Here is a 20,648-nt window from a genome sequence, read left to right on the forward strand (position 1 = left end):
GTAAAGTGCGCGGGCAATCAGAGGAATCGTGCAAAATTATAGTTGGCCAGGCCATAAAACAAAAGCCCCCCAGCCACAGATCCACCGGACCACAAAGCCACAAAGACGAAACAAAGGCCTTAGCAATACTAGTTTTTCCCATTTCCATTTACCCTTCGTTTCCTCCGTTTTGGTTCAGCTTAGAGACTTCCTTACCCCACCAACCAGCCTGCCCGTCAGGAGTTCTGACAGATTTCTTTATTTGCATTTGAAAATATACAGATAATTTGCTCAAGAGAAATGAAGAGCACTTGGCCAGGGAATGTGGGTGGATGTAGATGTAGACGAGGATGGGCTGCATTTTAATGAGTAAGGATTGGGGTTAAGAAACGGAACGAAACGGCGACGAAGGGGTAAAAGCACTAGGAGCAAACTTCGAGATTGCATAAGCTGCAGCTGTTAATTGGAGAGAGCTTAAGGTGAGATGGAAGGAGTCAGCTGCAGACAGAACTTAAGAGGATGAAAACCATTTAGAGTCACTGGGTTTGTATGCAAAGTTGTTGAAGAAAAACACAATATCAACATGATTTAAGATGCAAATATTATTGGGAATATTTGGGAAAGTCTAGAGAAGACCAGTCCATTCGGTAGCAGAAAATTTTCAGGGAAAGACGGATGTAATACAGAAAAACCACGCAGCTTTTTAGATAGACATACCTTTACTTAAGACGCCTTAGGCTTTATTTACGCAAATATTGGATTTCGTTACTCAGAATTATGTATGTAGATGCTTAGTATAATGCTTAGCCAGACCTAGACCTATCAGCTATAGCAAAGGAAAACAGTATTATGTCTAGAATTTGTATAAAAAACTTGTTTCGTATTGGGGAAAATGGAGCTTAGACCTTAAGAAGTGTCCGCCTAACAAACAATGAAATCGCGTGTGAAATTTACCTAAAAATTAAACTAATGTCTTAGACGAAGGACTCCGACTAGACGATGCCCAGAGGTGTTCTAGTGCGGGGTGAACTCATGTCTTGTTCAATGCCACCAGGAGGAAGATTAGCCACTGGTGAAGACTGCTGTAGCCGTGGCCAAGTCTGTGGAGGCCGGCAGCCGCCGACTTGATGGCCGAGGCGGAGTATTCCCCTGAAATGGCACATAATGGGGGTGTTATGTATGTACTTTCGAATTATGCTAAGTAATCCCACTTACCGCTAAGCACGTGCAGCTGCATGGACACCGCTGCACTGTTCTCCGGCTCGCAGGTATAATTGCCGGAGTGGATCTTGCGCACCAGCGGAATGACCAACGAACCAATCTGCAAAACCGATTATCCTCATCATTGAAATCCTCTTTGGAAAGAGCTCAAAGCGCCCTGTTCGCCCCTCACGCAATCCCCTTACCGTATTCCGCTTGTGCTCGGTGCTGCCAAAGATATTCCTATCGATTTGCGTGTACCAGCCGCTCTGGGCACCGCTGGCCTCGTTCTCGGCCGTCACTTGCTGCTCCCCGCGATACCAGAATATGTACTTAGGGGCCTCCAGAGTGCCACGGACAATGCAGTGGAGCTCCACCTTGCTGCCCGCCTTCACAAAGCGCTGCCGATCGCCAATTAGCTCGGTTCTGGGTGCTGTGGTACCGATGAAAGGGATTTAGTTAGGAGCAGTGGAGTAGACAAAGATTAAAGTCGAGATTTTGAATGATTGCAAGGGTGCTTCAGAGGAGCATAATGCTATTTCAACCGCAGTCATGTCAGCTAATTTCGTGTGTTTGGCATTTGATTGAAGCACTAGTTTGCTCTGAGCTGCTGACGGACCATGGGGATGGCTTGGGGCAATTCGAACGCAGACACACGTTGCACTTACTTATCACAAACAGCTGCACCTTGGCGCTCATTTTGGGCTCGGTGGCCAGCTGGCACTCGTACCAGCCGGCATCCTCGAGCCGCACGTATTTGATTTGCAGCGTCCAGCTCAGGCTGCTCCCGTTGCCCCTATCCTCCGGGCTGGAGGCATTCGCAGGGATAACCATGATGGCAGTGGGGGTGGTTGTCATGGATGGGTCCGGGGCCGGCGATGTCGTTGACTGGAGCAGCGATGCGAAGCGGGCATCGTTGATGAAGGTTGTGTGATCCACCGCAATGATATGTTCGTCTCGCAAGCGCACCCAGGAGAGGGGCTTATTTGAGTGCTGGTTGAGCTGCAAGGCAAAGACAGAGGCAGAGACAGAGAGAGTGGCAGAGGAGCAAAACAGAAGGTGCTTAGCGAGCCGGGCTCTATTCAGTGGAAGCTTTCAATTACGCCACTCAACTGGCAGCCCAGCGGCAGCCCATTCTGGGAAACCCCTCCTTATTCCGCACTCACCTTGCAGGGCAGATAGGCATGCTGGCCGGCTTGCACGCTGGCATTCATCGGAGGCAGGCTGAGCGGGCGACGTGGCAGCAGCTCCCGCTCCTTGGCCAGCTCCTTTTCACGCCTCAGCTGCAGCTCCTTTTGTTCGCTGTCGTAGGCATGGAGTCGTGGTTGCGACTGGGATTGGGACTGTGACTGTGACTGCGACTGCGACTGTCCTTGGGCCGGGGATTGCGATTGCGGTGGATGCTCATTAGATGGCATCAGTCTGCCATCCGTCGGACTTCTCGACCACGCAGTGGCGTTCCTTTGAATCTGCGGCAAATCGGCAGGAATGAAGTCCGGAAAGGGCGGCAGATACGTGGGTATTGAAAAGCCCTTTGTCAGCGTTGCTGTGTCGGGCCTCTCGCTCCAGATGTCCCCAGTTTGCTGCTGCTGCTGCTGCTGATCCTGTTGCAGCTGCTGCTGCTGCTCCACTGAGGTGCCGCCTCGCAGCCGCATGGCAGTTCCTTCCACTCCTGACACTGCCACCGCTGTGGCCATTGTGATTGTTGGGGAGGCTGTTGTTGGTGCAATTAGCGATGCGTTCTCGCCCATGGGCGCCGCACTCGCTGCCAGCGCTGCAAAATAGGTCAAGAATGAAACAGGCATCAGTTGGGCGGGCAATCTTATCGAAGTTTCTCCTGTCGAATAATGGTTTCAGGCCTGCCAACTGACAGGAAAAGCGCACAGCTGTCAAACAGGGGCTGGCGAAAGTTTTTACTTAGATTGGCAAATGGGCTAGGGGTATTCCCGTGGGGATGGCAATTATTTTGCAACATCGAAACTATTTGTTTACCCTGTAAATGGTATTAAGTTGAACTTAAAAATATATTAGATACCTTAAAGATAATATTAGCGGACATTGTGGTTGCACGAAGAAGAAATGAGGTTAACTCAATTGATTGTTTTGTCGATGGAGAATAATATATCGAGTTTGGATTTTATCAAAAATATTCGTTCATTAAACCTGGATTTTCCTGGCAAATACGAACCATTGAAGTTATTTAATTCTATACATTTTGCCTCTCTTAATTTGTATATATATTGTATGAAAGATTAAGATTAAATTTGTAACTGATTCGTCACTTAGAAATATTTGAGAAGCCCACAAAGACATACTATGTACTTCTTAGAAATAACTTCAAAATATTTAAATAATTATAGTGTGAAGCTTAAAGTCTTAAACAAATCTAATAATAATAGGGAGATGAATAATAGGGATGTTCTTACCTAAAGGTAGTAACCCTACCCCTAACCCTACCCCGGTCTGGCATCCCCGGCAGCACCCTAATCATCCTAATGGCATTCCAACTAGCGACAAATGTTTTTCTATCTATACAATTCGGCGTATTAGCCAAAGCCTTTCTGTATTAATTGACAAATTGTGAAATATATATTTGGAAAATGTATAAATTTTCAATTCGTCATGGGGAAACGGGGAAAATGCAAATTTATTTGCTTAGGGCATTCGTTTCGGTTGTGTTTTGGGTCAAGTGTTCCTTTTTTTCGGTGCGAGAACAATCTCGCAATTGATGGTGGATAATTTTGTGTGAATTTATATTTTGTCACAGCAGCTGTTACTCGCATTGTGGGGCTTTGGCGTAATTACCGATGGGAAAATTATGAAAACTCGAATTTGGCGAGCCATGAAATTATTTCATCGTGAAATCGGGGTTGAGAAGCGGAACGGGGAAACAGACACTTTTTAGGTCAAAAGGAAACCAGTAGTCTTTTTGAAATTAGGCAATCACTGACACTATACACTGGAAGAAAACTCATTGTTCATTTTTGTATATATCACCACTTCCGCAACCAGAAACGGACTTCCTTCTCCGAGTAGCTCCGACATGGAAGTGACCAAAATGTGGACAGACTGGCTGACCCGGGCGGAGGATATGGGCGATGAGGTCGTCCGGCGGAGTCGCCTCGTGCTGCCCACAGTGGCGCGCCTCTGTCTGGTGGCCACCTTCTTCGAGGACGCCCTGCGCATGTGGTGCCAGTGGGAGGACCAGATCTCCTTCCTCCAGATCCACTTGAATTTCTCCTGGGGCGGGGCCTTCCTGAGCGGCCAGGTCAATCTGTTGGGTCAGCTGGTGGGCTGCGGTCTGGTCTTGTTCCGAGTGTGGACCAATATGGCCGTGGCACTGCTGGTCGGCCTGGTGCTCTTCCAGTTGCACGTCTACTCTGTGCCCCTGCAACTGGAGCAGATGTTGCGAAACTTCTCCCTGCTTGGCGGACTGCTTCTGCTACTGGTGGAGGCCAATGACGAGGCGGCCTCCTCCTGTCGGATCTATGGAGCGCGCGCAGGCCTTCCGCTGCTGGAGGAGCCCAGGCGATCGCAGCACCTGATGCAGCTCACGGGACGGATCCTGCTGGCCCTCATGTATCTGACAGTGCTTCAGCAGTACTTCGGCCTCGCCGCCGTGGTCCTCAACAGCTTTGGTCTGCTCCTGATGACCCTCATCCTGTTGGGCTATCGCACGAGGCCGGCGGCCCTTCTTCTGGCCATAATCCTGAGCATTTGGAACATGAGCGTCAATTCCTGGTGGTTTGCCGAGGGGCTGGAGCGGGACTATCTGAAGTACAACTGCTTCCACACCCTGTCCGTGGTGGGGGGTCTGCTGATGGTCGTGGTCCTGGGCCCCGGCGAGGTCTCCCTCGAGCAGTACAAGAAGCACTGGTGATGGAGAGCCCAGGTGGGAGTTGCCTAACGAACTTAAATTTGTGTGTTGTACATCTGACGACAGCGGTCTTCGAAATTTGAAATCCAATTTGTTCAATTAGAGTTTTTCAGTTGGACGAGATTAAAGAGTCCTTTTACTGTGACTGCTGTCCCTAGGCCTAGTCCTTATCCTGACCCAATCAAGCCGCCGGCTAGCGGCCACATTGCAATTTTATTAGAGCATAAAATCCCGCAGATGGGCCTGAAATTACAGTCCCTCCCAACGCCTACCACATTATATATTCTGTGGTGGCTTAGGACACCCTCCGTGGAAGCTCCTCCTCCGGCCTGCACAGCCGAGCCATGGCCCAGCCCTGGCTTCACCCCTAAAACTCCTACCCCCCAAAGCTACAGCTACATAGGTTCAGCCTCCTTTTGGGGGGTTTCGTTTCTCTGGTTTCTCGTTCTGGTGTCTCGCCTCCGGCTGCAAATTTACGCGCAGCATAACAAATAACAACTAAGTATTTATTATGTAAATAATATTATGCCAAATGCTCACACACACACCCATACAGAAGGAGGAAGTGAGAAGGGAGAGGCAGAGAAAGAGCAGAGCTTCAGCAGAATTTCCTCTCAAGCTTACATTTTTATTAAATGTTTCGCTTGAGAACAATTCGCTGAAATAGTTTTCCATTTTCCACTTTCAGCACGAACAGAAAGTGGTGCTCCTGCTGCCCATTTTGCTTTTTCTGCTCGTCCTGCTGTTGGTCCTGCTGCTCCACTGCCCGAAGGCGAAGGCGAATGTCCTAACTGAGTAGCCGATGTTGTGGGCTTTAAATAACTTCCACTTTAATGCAAAGTTCCACCACTCATTGTGGCCAGATGCGAAAGCCATGCTCCACTGCATAAATGAGATTCGACCAAAGTTTGAGTAGGATTGTGGGCCATGGACATGGGCTTGGGCTTGGTTCCGTTCACCGCAATGCAGTTCTAGCAGGACTATTAACGTCTGACTAGTTTGTGGCTTAATTGTTCACTAGTTTTACTTATTAGCATACGTTTTTCATTGGCTCTCCTCCCGACTGGGCTGAGGTTGAGGCGAAGTCTTGCTTCTCGCAAATTCCTAACAATGGGGTTGACCACATAAACCCCTGATGCACATCTGCACATCAGTTCATCCTAAAGTGCATGGAGTTAATCCGATTCTGGGAAATCTGAAAAGTTTTACAAGACCCAGTGGTACATACTACGAGTATGTAGATAGATATGTTGAAGGGATACCAAGGATCCCTTGCAGGGTATCCCCAGTTCGAGCCCTTAACTCTATTTCCTCGTTAGACTTGCTTGATTGTTTTTCACTTGCTGCCTGCATATCTATGTAATTAAAAACTATTTGCACACAAAAGTTTATAAAAAAACAAAAACAACCGACAGCTAAAACAATCACAACAGCAACAAATGAGAGCTACAGCAATTGTTGTTGTGCGGTAATTAGTGTAACTGTTCACTTAACCACATAAACTGATTTTGGTTTTAGGGTTTCTGTTGCCTGTTTCGGTTTCTGTTGCCTGTTTCCGATGCCCCTGCTGCCTCTCGTCACTCACTTCGGGCAAATAGTAGTAATTGAAATCATTTAAAGGTCCCTGAAATATTACTTTGTTAATGCCATTGTGTGCTGTCGCATTGTTGGAGCAATAAATTTTAAATTTCTACTCTAATGGTTGAGCAATGATTGGTGGAACTTTTTGGGTCGAGTTAGCTCTCCCCAATCCCCACCCCACCCATCTTTATCCAACATCCAAAGCAGCAACAACAATAACATAATAATTCAAAATGGGGGATTGGGGGCTGAGTGGGCTGCTGGTATGGGAGTGTGGCATGGGGCAACTTTATCGTTGTGTCGCTGTCGTGGCGGGTACTGTCAGGGAATTTCGCGTGAATTTCGTATTCATTCGAGTGCAAAGTTGAAAAAGGCCAAACCCAGTCCGGCGCCCGGCGCCCGGCTCTCGACTCCCCGACTTCGTATGAGGGGCGGGCCGGGCTTCGTATCTAATCGGACTAGTGGCATGAGAGATGATACATGGATTATATCGTTTGGAAACTGTAGGAATTAAAACCAAATGTTGCGGCGCTTAACATTTCACTGGGATTATGCTGCAGAATATAGTACGATTTTTGTTTCAATTTGATTAGAGATTTTGCCTACGAGAAAACCTTGAATAAATATTTTAAAGATGTAATGTAAAAATGGTGAACATGAAGTTTAATTTGAAAGTTTTCATGTCGGAAATATATTAAACAAAAAATATGTCACATAATTATTTATGTATAAAATGTTATCATTTTTCTGTGAATATTTGGATAAAATTAATTAAAGAAAAAAATATATTTTAATAATCATATATATATTTTAGGTACATAAACATCTATATTAAAACTGTCTTGCACATACAGTCCACATATAGGTATCCCCCGTTTCATCTGTTATCGTTCTATGTATATTTTCTATGCATAATCCGCCTCTAGCACCACTTATGGCCTTGTCCAACCCAAACATCCATGCCAATGCAAGCACAGCTAATAGAATTTACGATCTTTGCTGTGTAGCATCCTCCACAGCTCCAGCTTTCCAAAGCTCTGCCTCCAGTATGGAGGTAACACCCAATTACAGCTGTTTAACATTGCTTTTGGGATTGGTTAACCCGATTAACTCGAGCAGGGCTGACTGGCAGTCCCGGAACCCCATTAGGTGGGCACAAACATAAAGTTTCAGGAAAATGACCAGGCGGTGGCGGTGGCTCTGGAAGGGGTGGGGTATGCGGGTGGATGTGGGAGCCGAGTTGGCCTAATTAAGCGCCATTCTGGACAGGCCAACAGGCCAGTTACACACACACTCACATGCAGATTCATTTAATTTGTTTGCGCGATTTCTTTTATTATTAATTACATGCGGTACATACATAAATTTCACTTCTGTCCTTGTTTTTGGCAACTTTTCGTTATTTATGTGACCTCTGATAACAAAAAAAATCAGAGCTCCCCAAAGAACCAGCTGAGCAAACAGAGATTCTAAAGCAAATATAACAGGGGGCACATGTGCCAACAGCCTTTTGAGGTTAGGCTTTGATAGATTGAGGTTATGCTGGATGCCACGTGGTTCGAATGGGGGAGCATTTGTCAACTTTGAGGGGATTTCTCGTACAGACATGTATGTGGGATTTTGGGTAATGTAAAAGGGTTACAAGATTCAATGATTTAATCATTTAAAAGGAATCTCTTTTGCAGTGTCAGTCTCATAATAATATTGGTAATCTAAAAATGTATGTAAAAACGTTATGTCTTCTAACGGAGGAGCCGTCTAGTTGGATCCTCCTCAGGTGGAGGAACAGTCGGAGCAGACACCTGATCCCATGTGTAGTTTTCAGGTGAAAGGCTAGGCAGATCAGAACCCACATACAGAGTCCATATCCTTCAATAGATCCGCGTTATCAAGCTGATTCTGATCGTCCTCCAGGCTGGTGGGAAAGCTGTTTATGGCTTGGCCAAATCGCATGGATATCAATCCCAGGCGCTGATCATCCCAGGACGGAATATGATCTTTCTTGAGCACTTCAATCTCCAACCAAGGCTTGGCTGCCAGTTGCTCTTGCGGACTCCACTTGTTGTACTCGATCTCGAGCTCCGGCGACTGGAAAAGTTTGATCACCAGTGGGCTGATACAGGCCTGAGACTTCCGCATGGCGAGGGCCTCCGCGAGGAGGTTCGCTGTCTTGACGGACTTGCAGTTGAACAGATCCATGTGCTGCAGCATGCAATCGCTGGCCAGGAGTAGGCTGAGCTTGGGGAGGGAGCAGTGACGGATCCTCAGGCAGTGGCAGCTGAAGGGCAGTGGCGGCGGCAGCTTACCGTCCCCCACGAGGTTGCAGCGGGTCAGACGCACCTCGGTCAGTGCGGTGCAGCGGGACAGCAGGAGCACGGAGAGGTTCAGCGGTGCGCCAACGTAGGCGCCGTCGAAGCATATGCGCTCCAACTCGAACCGCTTGGCCTTGATGATCTCCTGGACAACGAGCAGCCACTCCTCGTTCTGCCACTGATCCTTGCTCTGCAGCGTGAGTTGCTTCAGATTGCTGAGCTGGCAGACGGGCAGCGGGCTCTTCAGCAGAAGAGGCAGCAGAAGCCCCTCCAAGAACGAGCACTGACCGATGTTCTTCATGTCCATGATTTTTGGCGAACGGCCTTCATTCTTCAGCTTAAAATGTTGCAGTAAGGGGCAGTTGCGAAACAGCTCTTCCAGCGTGCGCTGTGTCACAGTGCAGGAGAGGTGTACGATGCGCACCTTCTTCAGTTCCGGAAAGTGGCCATCGATGCAGCACAACACGCTCAAAATCTCCACGCCAGGCGTCAGCGATCCGAGCAGCTCTAGCTGACTGCCGCCTGCTGCTGAATGCCCTTTATCGTCTGCCAGCACTATACAAACCCGGACCTTGGTTAGCTCCGATAGCCCCATGCGATGGCACAAGTCATGTAGCCTGCGGATGTCCGCCATTTTCACCCGCAGGCACCGCATGCGCTGGGCCAGCACGTGGAGAATGCTGCGAAGTTTCGCCTTCTCAATGCCGCTTCCGACCAGAAGTGGCACAATGTTAACCTGCTCCATGGCGAGCACGACCTTTCCACAGATTTCGCTCTGATTGGGCCCATTCACTAGATAATGGCGAAGACGTTTAGTTAAATCATCGGCAGCTTGACGCTGTTTGAGGGCGACTTCTTCTTTGGTGGTCATTTCGTTGAAGTATTCTTTGGAAGAGAACGTCGTGCGTCAGGTTGTTCACGGAGGGGTTATTTGAGGGAATCACTTACTTCCTGCTAGTTTGCAAATGTTCCAAATTGCAGCCGAAATAGTCAAAATGCCAATGCAGTAAATCAAACAGAGTTTTTCTTTATCGCTTTCCAGGGTTGTCATTTCATTTGTTAAGTCAAAGAAAATGAATATTGAACTAGGATATCGCTAGGCCGATATATATTGATATCGATATCAAAGATTATACATTCAGCAAGATATTTCAATAAGAACAAATTCCAATTACTGATATTTCAATTCCTTTTTAGACTGTCATTCGACTCTGAACTGCTACTCGGCTTCGTCTGTTCGTCAATCCCTTCCAGAATCCCACAACAAATACACAGTTTTTGGCGGCGCGCAGTCTGTGCCAGTCTCGGAGAAAAGATGCCCCATCATGCTCAAGACATGCAATTTGTTATTGTATTATTGGACATTCCGTTCTTAACCATTCGCTTGGTGGGTGTGGTAGGTGACCGACTTTTGCGCGTCGTCAAAGACTGTGTATTTGTTGCTAGAAAAATACCGCACCTGAAAGTATGTCGTCTCTGCGCCTTTGTTTTTGTTGTAGAATTCTGGAACCCAGACGAGCTGAACAGATGAATCCGAGCAGGCAGTGGGCTGCTCTCAGAGACGACTAAAAAAACCTTTAAAGAACAGCTTGTTGGTCCCGACCCTCATGCAACATCTTGGCATTAGTGTTTGTGAGACCTTATGGAAAATAAGGCATATTTATTCTATTTTCTTCATATGGCAACAATACAATAACGAAACTTTTCTGGTTCTTGAGTAAAAGAAAGTGAAGACAACCCCAACTTCAGATGCAAGTAAGGAACCACCGAAATTTGTAGGGTCTCCTCCAGTCAAATTGTAAGGAGATGTGAATCGTTTATGTGCCTTGGCCCCGACTTCCTAGTTTTATTTGTTAAGATTCGAATCAAACGAGTGTGTTATTTATTATAAAGTTTAAGTGCTACCCAATTGTGGCCCGAAGGCCAGTGTCGTTGGAGATAAAATGTGATTTTCATACCCAATTTCTTGTATACAATTTACTACCAAAAAAAAGGAAATAAGAGAAGCAAAAGGAAGCAGCCATGGCTTGACTTTTTACGCCCGTCTGACCTAATGTCATTTTAATTTCTCTGCATGTAGGAGTATTCACGCCCGAGGCGCCACCAGATAACCCCATCCCGGGTCAAAAGTGTCACTGGCATTGTGGGTAGTCGGCTGACAGTTGAAAAATGAAATGCCAGACCGACCGGCCATGATGTGGCCACAAAAAGTGACTTCATGTGGGGCTTCCAGGCTCGTTCTTTGGGGAATGCGGGCTTCACAGAATTTATGTATGTATGTTCCGAAATTAAGAAGGGGCCATGGGTGGCCATGGGGCCTTCCAAGGGATCCAGGCCATTAGCACAAGCCAGAAGCATTCAACTAGCGCCCCATATGCTTGTCGCATGTTTAAGAGCATTAATTAGAGGGCATAACTTGTCATTTATTGGTTCATAACATTCAGCAAATATTGGCAAGCGCACGCACAGCGCTTCCCAAGCTGCGTGCATGCCACATGCCCCATGCGACACCCCCTCTTGGCTCCACACATGCATAATCGAACAGTTCAAATGGTTGTCACACACAAGAGCCGAGCAGGGGCGTAGAGCCGACAGGGTTAGGCCAATGATGCTCAGTCATCGGTTCCGGGGCTACGTTCAAACATTTCTCATTGTTGCGACGGAAATTCAGGAGCCGCAGAGCCATTTGCATGGCTCCACTCCCCAAAGACACCGATCCCTCCCTGCCGCCCACCAGACCGGAGGCTGTTTGGCAGAGAAAAGCCGAAGAAGAAAAGCAAAAATGGAATCATAAATTCCTGCTTCGCTCTCCTGCCACCGCCCCATTCCGTAGGCGACCCACATCAGCACCCGTCGCCCCATTTTATCAATGGCTGCACGTTTTTGTTGCGGTTACCCTTTGAATTGCGGGGCAACTTGGATTCAACTTTCATTGTGGTTGCCTCGATAGATGCTGATGGTGCGTTGAGAGTTGCTTTGATAGATTGTGGATAGATCTATGATGTATGTATGATGAAGTGCTCCCCAGTGGGTAGATAAGCTGTACGTGTGTTTGGGTAACAAATCCATTGAAATTCGATATTCCTCCGCTGAATGTATCAATTTCCTGTGTCAGTTCTGTCAGAGAAAACTATTCTTAAAAGTAATGCATCTCTCTTTCAACAGACTCTACGAATACCACCATGAAAAACACATTTCTAACGATTCCCAATCCCTTTCCCGTTCCCGCTCTTTCTTCAGAGCATTCATGGGTCGCCCATCGATCCCTTATAGGCTTCTTCGAAATTCTTTGATTCTTTGTTGTTTTTCGTGTTGTTTTGAGGCAAATGGCGACGCGTCGTGTCGCTCACTTCGACGCCGTTGCGACGACTTCTCAGAGCCGACTTTTTGTGGCATGGCAGGGCATACTCCTCTCAGAACATAAGAGTGCGACATACAGCACGCCACACAGCAATTACACGGCATAAGTGCGGGGCGCGTGTGGGCGTGGCAGATTGACGATGAACGAGGGACGGACGCGCCCATTTAGCACTCGACTGGTTTCGATTGCTTTAAAGCGTTTCTGCCGCTTTTCTGCCCTTTTTTTCTGCCCTTTTCGCAGCCCTTCGGGTTTCTTGTCGGCTGATTGACAATTGTTGTCTTTTCCTTCGTATTGATGCTGTCGTTGTTTTTTGGCCATAATTTACACGCATGGCTAAACAAATACACAACAATCCAGCCGAGCAGTCTATGAGGTTTGGCTTAATATCGGAGGCTCCTGCTGCTCATTATTGGCGGATGATGGGACAAACATCCGCGTGTGTATCCATTATAAGGCCCATATTACGGGCCTCTCTGGCTGGGCTATTTATTTACTGAATAAATGGCATACTCGTGTGTACTTGATCCACATATTTAGAGAGTGTGGCATCCATTTCAGGACAGGTTGAGCGACCATTGATATTTATTCAATCCCTAATCAGGACAGGTCACAGAAGTTTACACAACACTGCGGTGGAACAACACATTATTTTATGGACAATTTCCAGAGTATAGGCGTTGTATATGAATTGTTAAGTTCATGTTACAGTATCTCATATACATATGTGGTAGTAGTGATATTATGAAGTACGTTTAAGGGTCTATCGTATATCATATCAAATTAAATCATATTAAATTTTGGGGTTCTAAGAGGGTTTAATTGTCAGTTAAGAATCCAAGAGCAAGGAAAGCGGAATTCTTCGGCTGAGAGCTGTTGCTTAGGAGTACATATGTAAAAACCGAATTTAATTAATTACATTTACTAGCCATCAACTCATTGGTAGCCCCTGACACCCCACGAAATGTGCTCAAAGGGAATTGTTTGGCGATTTTTGCCTCGGAGCGTGCAAATTTATGGCCTCTCAACGAATACGGCTAATGGCTGTATTAGCGACGCCAAAGAGTTGGCTCCACTTAGCGCAGTTATTTAATTAAAGCCTTGGCGCCCAGCGCCCGTAACCCCCCGCACGCACCCCACCGGCATCACTCCCCTCGCCCTGCCACATTTGTTGTGTGTCTTTGGGCCATAAATAAATTAAACGTGACATCTGACCGCCATTTGTCTTGGGAGCCCGTGCTATGGTAAATACTTGTATCCCCTATATAATATATACACAGTTGGAGTGTCCTCTTCAGCTCCTCAGCACCGCTGATTCCTTCTTTTGTATGCGGCTCATTGTCCTAACATAATTAACAGAGTTGCCCCTGCAGATGGACATGGGCGTGGCCTTGGCTGGCAGCCCCGTCCTGTGACCTTGGCCATAGCTCTGATTGATGGCTTAAGTGTTATTTGAGTGTCTGCTGATTTTTTGTTTTCCCAAATTTTCTTCCAGTCTGTTTTTGCTGGTGTCCTGGTCCCCGATTTAATTATATCACATGTGAGTGTGGCAATGGCGTAGAAACTGGGGGATGTGTGTTGTTAATGACATTGCTTTGGCCAGAGGAGTAGTTCAACTGAGATTGATTAGAGTCGAATGAGCCAGCAGTAAAAAGCAAAGAGATCACCAGCCGCCATCCAAGATGATAAATATTCGTATTATTTCCCAATTATTCAGTCCAAAAACGGACTTAAAGCTGCTCTAAAATACCTTAATTACTTGGTCATAGCTGTTGTCACAACTCAAATAAATATGTATTTGTGTGTGGGTGTGTTAAAGATGGCTATAAAGTGACATATATTTGAGGAAATTTATGCTTTTGAGTTTCAGTTTCAGCAGAGATCAAATTTCTCTCTTCCCAAACCTATCAATTAGACAACTTCATTAAACCAATGTAGAACCTAGAGTTGATGTGAAAGAGCCACTTGGATTGATTGTAATTTCACAGACGAGGAACAATCACATTACGCATACGACCTGTTGAACAGACGCCACACATGCAAGGCCTGACGCAGAAAATTTAATCAACTCGAGCTGAGATTCAGAGGTAAAGGCTAAGAGTGGCAGTGGAAGTGGCAGTGGGTCTGAGGTTGGTACTTGCTCTGAGCTTGAGGCTGGCACCAGGTACTGTATCTGATGCTGGGACATACAGGGAGGGAGCTGTATCCTTTCTGAGACTGGGACAGAGTCTGTTGCCCAGGCTACGTTCCAATTAGTCGAGCCTAGAAAATATTCCAGGCATTTTCATAAACTACTCAAAAGCCAAAAGCCAAACGAAAGCAAATACCACACCGAACGCCAGGTAAAGCCAAGTCAAGTTGGGGCCTTGACACGATGCGTATGCGTAATGAGTTTTTTTCACCCCCCCCCTTCCCAGAAAAGGGAGCATTTCCCTGTGACAGGTGTCTAACAATCGTAATGTGTGTGAGCGTGTGTCTCAGTCTCGTGGCATGTGTGTGGCATTTGGCTAAATGAAAATTCGCACTGTACGATTAAATTAACTCGACAAGCTTATAAAAATCGTGCCAACGAGTTGCCAACGACAATGCAGCCAGGCAAATCTCATCATGTAAATTAAATTTGGCAAACGCTTCTCGACACTTGCACAAAAATGTGCGAAATTGAATTAACTATGCATGCAAAAACAAAAGCCGAGCCCCGAGCAGCTTTGAACAGGACAGGGCATACCGTTACCAAGCAGTAGGGTACGGATACGGACCGGAGTGGAGCGTAACACGTAGCCAAAAAGTTGGACAGGGGGTGCACCGAGAAACGGGGCATATGCTAAAACACAACGTCCCTGGGGGTGTTCCGTGCTGCGGATTCGCCTGTGAGGGGATCAAGGGATTGCCCGGGAAATTGTTATGCGGTCGAAAGAGTTACTGCGGGAAGTGGTTAAGTTAGCGCTTTTGACTAACTCCAATTGGGATTTGTCAAAGGGCTAACATACTCGGACTTATGTAAAGTGCTATGGTGGTTCAGTGGTTCAGGATTATCCCTGAGAATGATTGGTCAACTTTTCAATCAATAAGTAATGCCATTTTTGGAATAGTAATAGTTCTACGAGCTACCAGAATCTTAAGACTATTTAATCATAGTAAATCCACATCAATATACGTCAAATTAATACTCATCTGTACGGAATTTATATATGCTTATTAAAAGCATAAAGGAGTAACAAGTTCATTGAAAATATCTCTGCTGTTTATGTAAATCAAAGCAAAGTATCGCTAATTAGATAGAATACGTAACTTAGCTTAAGCTTAACGTCAATGTTCAAGGTTCGCTTTTTATAATCCCCAAAAACAAATATGTGGCATTTTCAGCCAAAACTTTGGTGAATTTTAGGAGAAATTTTGCGCGGAGAAATCTCGGGAGTGGGTGGGGAGGCATATCAGACCCCGACCCCAACCCCAACCCAGACACGACACCGACAAAGTAAAAGAAGTTTACACTTACGCGCACGCATGCCACGAAAGCTGACAGCTGCCAGAAATGCCAGCAGAATACTGGCTGTGCCCGCCTTCCCGGGCTTCCCGGCGACTCCGACTAGGGAACAGACTCCTCGGCCCAGTGCGCCTCCTCCGGCTCCTAGTCCCGGCCTGCCTTGGCGCGCACTCCGACAGGGCATTTTATTGGGTGCGCGGCGACGAAGGATTTCTGTCGGATGTCGCACCTTGGCGGGGCTCCTGCTCCTCCGTGCCGGGATTGAGTTCGGTGTTTGGTTCGGGGTTTGGTTTGGTTGGGGTTTTATTGTGTTATTTTTCGGTGCTATATTTATTTCTCAGCGAGCTAGTTAATCCAAGTTTCGCCAGCTCAAGTAGCATGTCATTTGGCACGGTTCCCCCGTGCTTCTGTTGCTGTTTGTTTCGTGCTCTGGTTACTGTGCTCAGGATTCTGGATTCTCTGTTCTCAGTTCTCTCGTCTGTTATTTAATTATTTGCATTGCTTTTATGAAGTCTTCTTGGTTGGATTTGCATACCGCACCCCGGGGTGGGGACAAAGTCAGTACGTGACTGTCTCTCTACTGACGGTACTTTTTTTTGTTGATATTTCTTTGGAGTACATAGAACCGCAGGCAGGCCGAAAACGTATGTTTTAACTTATTTCGTGCTTTATTTGGCAAAGTCAACCGCAGCCGCCAGCCGAGAGAAAGGCAAAAATACATATAACTTTCCCTTTGGGTCCGAGCAAACAGAGCAGCAGCCACCAGGAGGCAAGCCAGGCGACCAGGAGTCCACCGCAGAGGAGTGCCTCGAGCTCCGACTTGGCCTCCGGGCTGCTGCTGTTAGCATTCTATTTATGTGATAAATGGATATTTATCTTCCCCTGCCCCTGGGCATAAGTTTTTGGCTGGCTTGATTATAAGTCAATAAATTAATGAATTGCATTGGCTTTCCCAGACTCTCACTTTGCCCCAGCCTCCGTTAGCTCTACTTCACCTAATGCTCTTGTTTCTGCTTTCGCAGGCGAATCCTTGCTGAGTTTGGGAAATTTTTAATGGCTGCTGAATCGAGGTTTTTTTTTCCTCTTGTCGGTTGGCCTGAAAAACTGTGTCGACTCCTCCAGACTAAAGCCTGATGCATCCTGCAGGATTTATGCGGCTCATAGCCGGCAAATCGAAGTCCAGTCCCCAAACAGCCACGACAACCAAATGCATTATTGCACTCTCTAATATGGGACGATTAGATGGGGTCACGATGGGGCTCTACTCTATGGCTCTGTGGCTCTGTGGCTCTGTGGCTCTATGGCTCTGTGGATGAGTGTGTAATTGGGTGAGCTAACAAACAAATTGATATTTATTTCCATGAACATTTCCTACTACTGACCAAGGACAAGTCCTGGAGTTTTCTGGGAAGTTGGGCGATGGCCTGCCGAAATGAAATACTAATCTAATTTCCAGCTAATTTCTCCATCAATATTAATGAAAATACGAAGACGATAGATTCTTTTTTCTTGGGAATTCCATTTATCTCGTAGCATGATTGACTAACGCTTATCTCTTTGTCCAACTATTTCACTGCAAATGAGCCTTAGATTGATGGTATTTGATCATATATGTACATATATGGTGCATATTTATTCCAGAGAAATCTCTCTTGGGCAGACAACTATGGTTCCAGTGCTGGAATGGACACTAGCTAAAAATAAAAACATATTTTCGTTTATAATTCGATTTCTTGACCAAATTCTGTTTCTTCTACCAAAAACGAAAGCCTATTTAGCGATAAACGAAAAATTCATCCATGGTGAAGAATGGAATATTCCGTGTCATAATGCTCTACGATTTTCGACGTGCTTCGATGAACTCAGTTCAACTTTTGGTGATGAAGCACCATAGATTGCCCCTGCTTTTCCCAGTAAAACGAATTCAGTTGTGTCCTGTTTACGTCCTTCGCTGCAGAACGGATCTCGTGCGGGTCGTCAAAAAACGGTTGTTGCACCGGAAAAAACGCATGCTGTGCGGGATTGGCTATTGCAATATTGTCATATGACAAGCCATGCGATAGAGGCATCTTCGGGCATTGAAGGGACTCAAAACACTCGTTTCAGAGGAGGGGAAAAAGTGCTGTGAAGATTGGTTTTATCGGAGTCAAAGTCTATGATGGAAAATATTTTGAATGACAAATAAAATAATATTCAATGATATATTGTAGGTCCTTCACTATTAGGCTGCAGACTTAAAAGAAAGCCTGCGTATATCCTACATCTACAATTATTTTCAGTGTACTTTTGTCTATGCCTTTTTCCCACTTAATAATTCCTTAATCATCTCTTATGCGCTCTAACATTAATACGACTCTCCCTAGCTGTGAAAATTTACTCTGGATTGTTGTCTTTATATTTTTAGGAAAAAAGATCAAACTTTTTCCATTCAATTACTTCCCACTTCCCCTCCCAGTTAGCCCCCACGTTCCCTTGCCTTCTCTGATTTCGAACTTCCGTCCCGTCAATTAATCAACGATTTATATCGGTTTCAACTGGAGATATAATATTTTTTTTGTCATTTTCTTTGCGTTGTCAGCCGTGAAATCCTTTCTCTTTTGTATTTATTTTAAACTTCTTTTCTTTTCTCCTTTTTGAACTGCTATCCAATATCTTGGCCAAGCTGTGGCACCTGTTTCAACACCTTTATTGATTTGCCAGTATCATTGTCAGCTTTTATTTTTTCCCTTCCTCTCACCTCTCACGGTGTCCCGCTGTGTGTTTTCCTCGCCTGTCTAATGACACCAACAACGAAGGAGGAAACGTGGAAAATTGGCGTCTTTGCACATTAATGAGTTTTAAAATCTATTGCAGAACACGCCCTGCAAACAAGGGAAGAAACAGATGGTGCGGGCATAACATATCCTTTAGGTGGAGCGGAGCTTTGTCTCGAGTGTCGCTAAGCCAAGTCGCACCACCCTCAGCCCCCCCACCCGACTTGTCTGCCTCTAATCAGATTATATTTCCATATATTACATCATATGCTCATCAATATAATCAAATTGAAATACATGTGGGCTAAACAATGGCTCCACCGCCTACGTGGAGCACGTGCCCCCTGTTCGTCCCATATCCTAGCACTAGCACGACCCGCACTCTCACTCTCACTCGCATGGGAGTCACATCTTTCACTTCATTCACATCAGTCAAATCCTCCACGTTTCGTTTCCTTTTTATTCTATATATTTTTTGGTTTATTTTCTCTTTTGTGGATAGACGACGTCGCAATCAGCGTTTGACGGCGTTTGACTTTCGATCTGGCCTGGCTTTCAGTGCTTTCTCTGTGCTTTCTCTTTCTCCGCTTGCCTACGCCTTCGCCGTCGTCTGCCTTGGCTTTTGTATCCGTTCTAATGCGCAGCAATTTAAAATGTGATTTTCCTTGATTTATAAAAGACACATTGCACTCACAATCATGGCTCACATCTGGCAGACTGTTGTCCCCGCCACTGATGGATGATGGAGCAGGCGACGATGCCACCATATATCTACCTCACTTCACTTCACTTCACTTCACTTAATGCTGCAACTAGAATGGGCGTGTCCACGCCCTCATCCTATTCGGCACACATTCCGTAAAACCCGCGTAAACAAAAGGCCCTCGAACGCGCGCGCTGATGAATCTCCGAAGTGCATTTAACATCCGCAAACTCAGCCTTTGCCCAAAACCGTTTCAAACGTTTGCCTTAGCCCGCTCTCGCTTCGGCTCTGTCTTTGAATTCGGATTTGGATTTGGCTCTGACTCTGATTCAGACTCTGGCTTCCTTTGGGTCCCGAGCGACTCCTTTTTTCCCGCTCGACGTCCGACACAGAGCCATGCAAATGAATGAATGAATTGGAAACACACTCGGCACCGACTCTGTGCCAGTGCCAGGATGCCAGGATCCTACCCCTGTCGTGTGGTGTTTCATATCGCAGCATCCTCTGTGGTTCTACATTCCATGTTCCCCATTTACCCCTGCATTCCATGTTCCATGGTCCTTTGATTCGTGTGCTACCCCTGCACTCGCTCGTCGTGTTCCATTTCACTTCGTTTCGTTGCCATGTGTTTCCGTGTTAGGGGTAGAATTTCCTGCCAGCGCATGACTATTCCCAGTGCGCTGTTAAAGGACTCTGTTAACCGCTTTGGCTGAAAAGTCCGTTAAAACCATTATTCTGTGAATGGATATAACGAAGACTGTAAACGATTTATGGCCAGTTATCAGGAACCTAAAGAGAAAAACAGTAAGAATTAAGACCTATCACACAGCCTAAAATAAACTTCAATTCATCGAGACAGGAATTAAAACTAGGATGTATTTGTATTATATTTAACTACATTTTGCAGGCGACTTTCAAAAGAATAATACTTACTTTTCGTACTCTTTAACGCTGTTCATATACATATGTATGTACCTTTTTGTATTCATTATTTGAATAAGCGCATTCACAATGTACACATAAATCATGAAAATACGAATCTGCATCTGTAATATATCATTAAGTCAGAGTCGATTTCTCTTTGGTAAAATAATAATCCCAGAAAAAGTGTAGAAAAATAATTGATTTTATCAAAAGCGAATTGAACTAGTAGCATGTTTATTGGTTTTCCTAGGAATCTATTTTATGTGTGTTTGTTGAGGTGGAAAAAAAAGGTAAAAATATTTACATATTTCTGTGAAAGTGAAAAATGTCGTAAATAAATGTAGTAAAATTCGAATCAAAATAAAATCCGAAATTCAAGGGAACCCAGCTGAACATTTTGCAAGTAACACTTTTAATTGAATATAATATTTATTGAAGCTTCCTTTGTTAACACATTGTTTGCAACTTCAATAA

The 20,648-nt window shown here is 45.7% G+C and overlaps 1 protein-coding gene across 2 annotated transcripts; it reads right to left on the reverse strand.

Moving 5' to 3' along the window:
* Window positions 1-742: 742 nt before the first annotated feature.
* On the reverse strand, window positions 743-19,418 carry LOC6591376. Of its 2 annotated transcripts, XM_026984214.1 has the most exons (7): window positions 19,242-19,418; window positions 15,807-16,272; window positions 2,346-2,953; window positions 1,848-2,181; window positions 1,386-1,612; window positions 1,195-1,300; window positions 743-1,128 (listed from the first exon to the last, which is right to left on the reverse strand). In XM_026984214.1, the coding sequence occupies exons 2-7, from the start codon at window positions 15,976-15,978 to the stop codon at window positions 1,010-1,012; spliced, it is 1,566 nt and encodes a 521-aa protein (XP_026840015.1). In that variant the 5' UTR covers window positions 15,979-16,272; window positions 19,242-19,418; the 3' UTR covers window positions 743-1,009. The 2 variants fall into 2 exon arrangements, with proteins under 2 accessions (XP_026840015.1, XP_002017240.2); XM_002017204.2 differs by lacking the exon at window positions 19,242-19,418 and having other exon boundaries at window positions 15,807-16,405.
* Between the last annotated feature and the right edge of the window lie 1,230 nt (window positions 19,419-20,648).

This window comes from Drosophila persimilis, unplaced genomic scaffold, assembly GCF_003286085.1.
Source record: "Drosophila persimilis strain 14011-0111.01,24,50 unplaced genomic scaffold, DperRS2 tig00000000-arrow-pilon, whole genome shotgun sequence".
NCBI lineage: Eukaryota > Metazoa > Arthropoda > Insecta > Diptera > Drosophilidae > Drosophila > Drosophila persimilis.

Excerpts from the sequence above, each read along its gene's own strand:
- LOC6591376 (XM_026984214.1), bottom strand. The coding sequence starts at position 15,978 with ATGCCCTGTCGGAGTGCGCGCCAAGGCAGGCCGGGACTAGGAGCCGGA. Across the intron at positions 1,301-1,385 it reads CCGAGCACAAGCGGAATACG|ATTGGTTCGTTGGTCATTCC; the intron begins GTAAGGGGATTG and ends TCGGTTTTGCAG. Across the intron at positions 1,129-1,194 it reads GCAGCTGCACGTGCTTAGCG|GGGAATACTCCGCCTCGGCC; the intron begins GTAAGTGGGATT and ends GTGCCATTTCAG.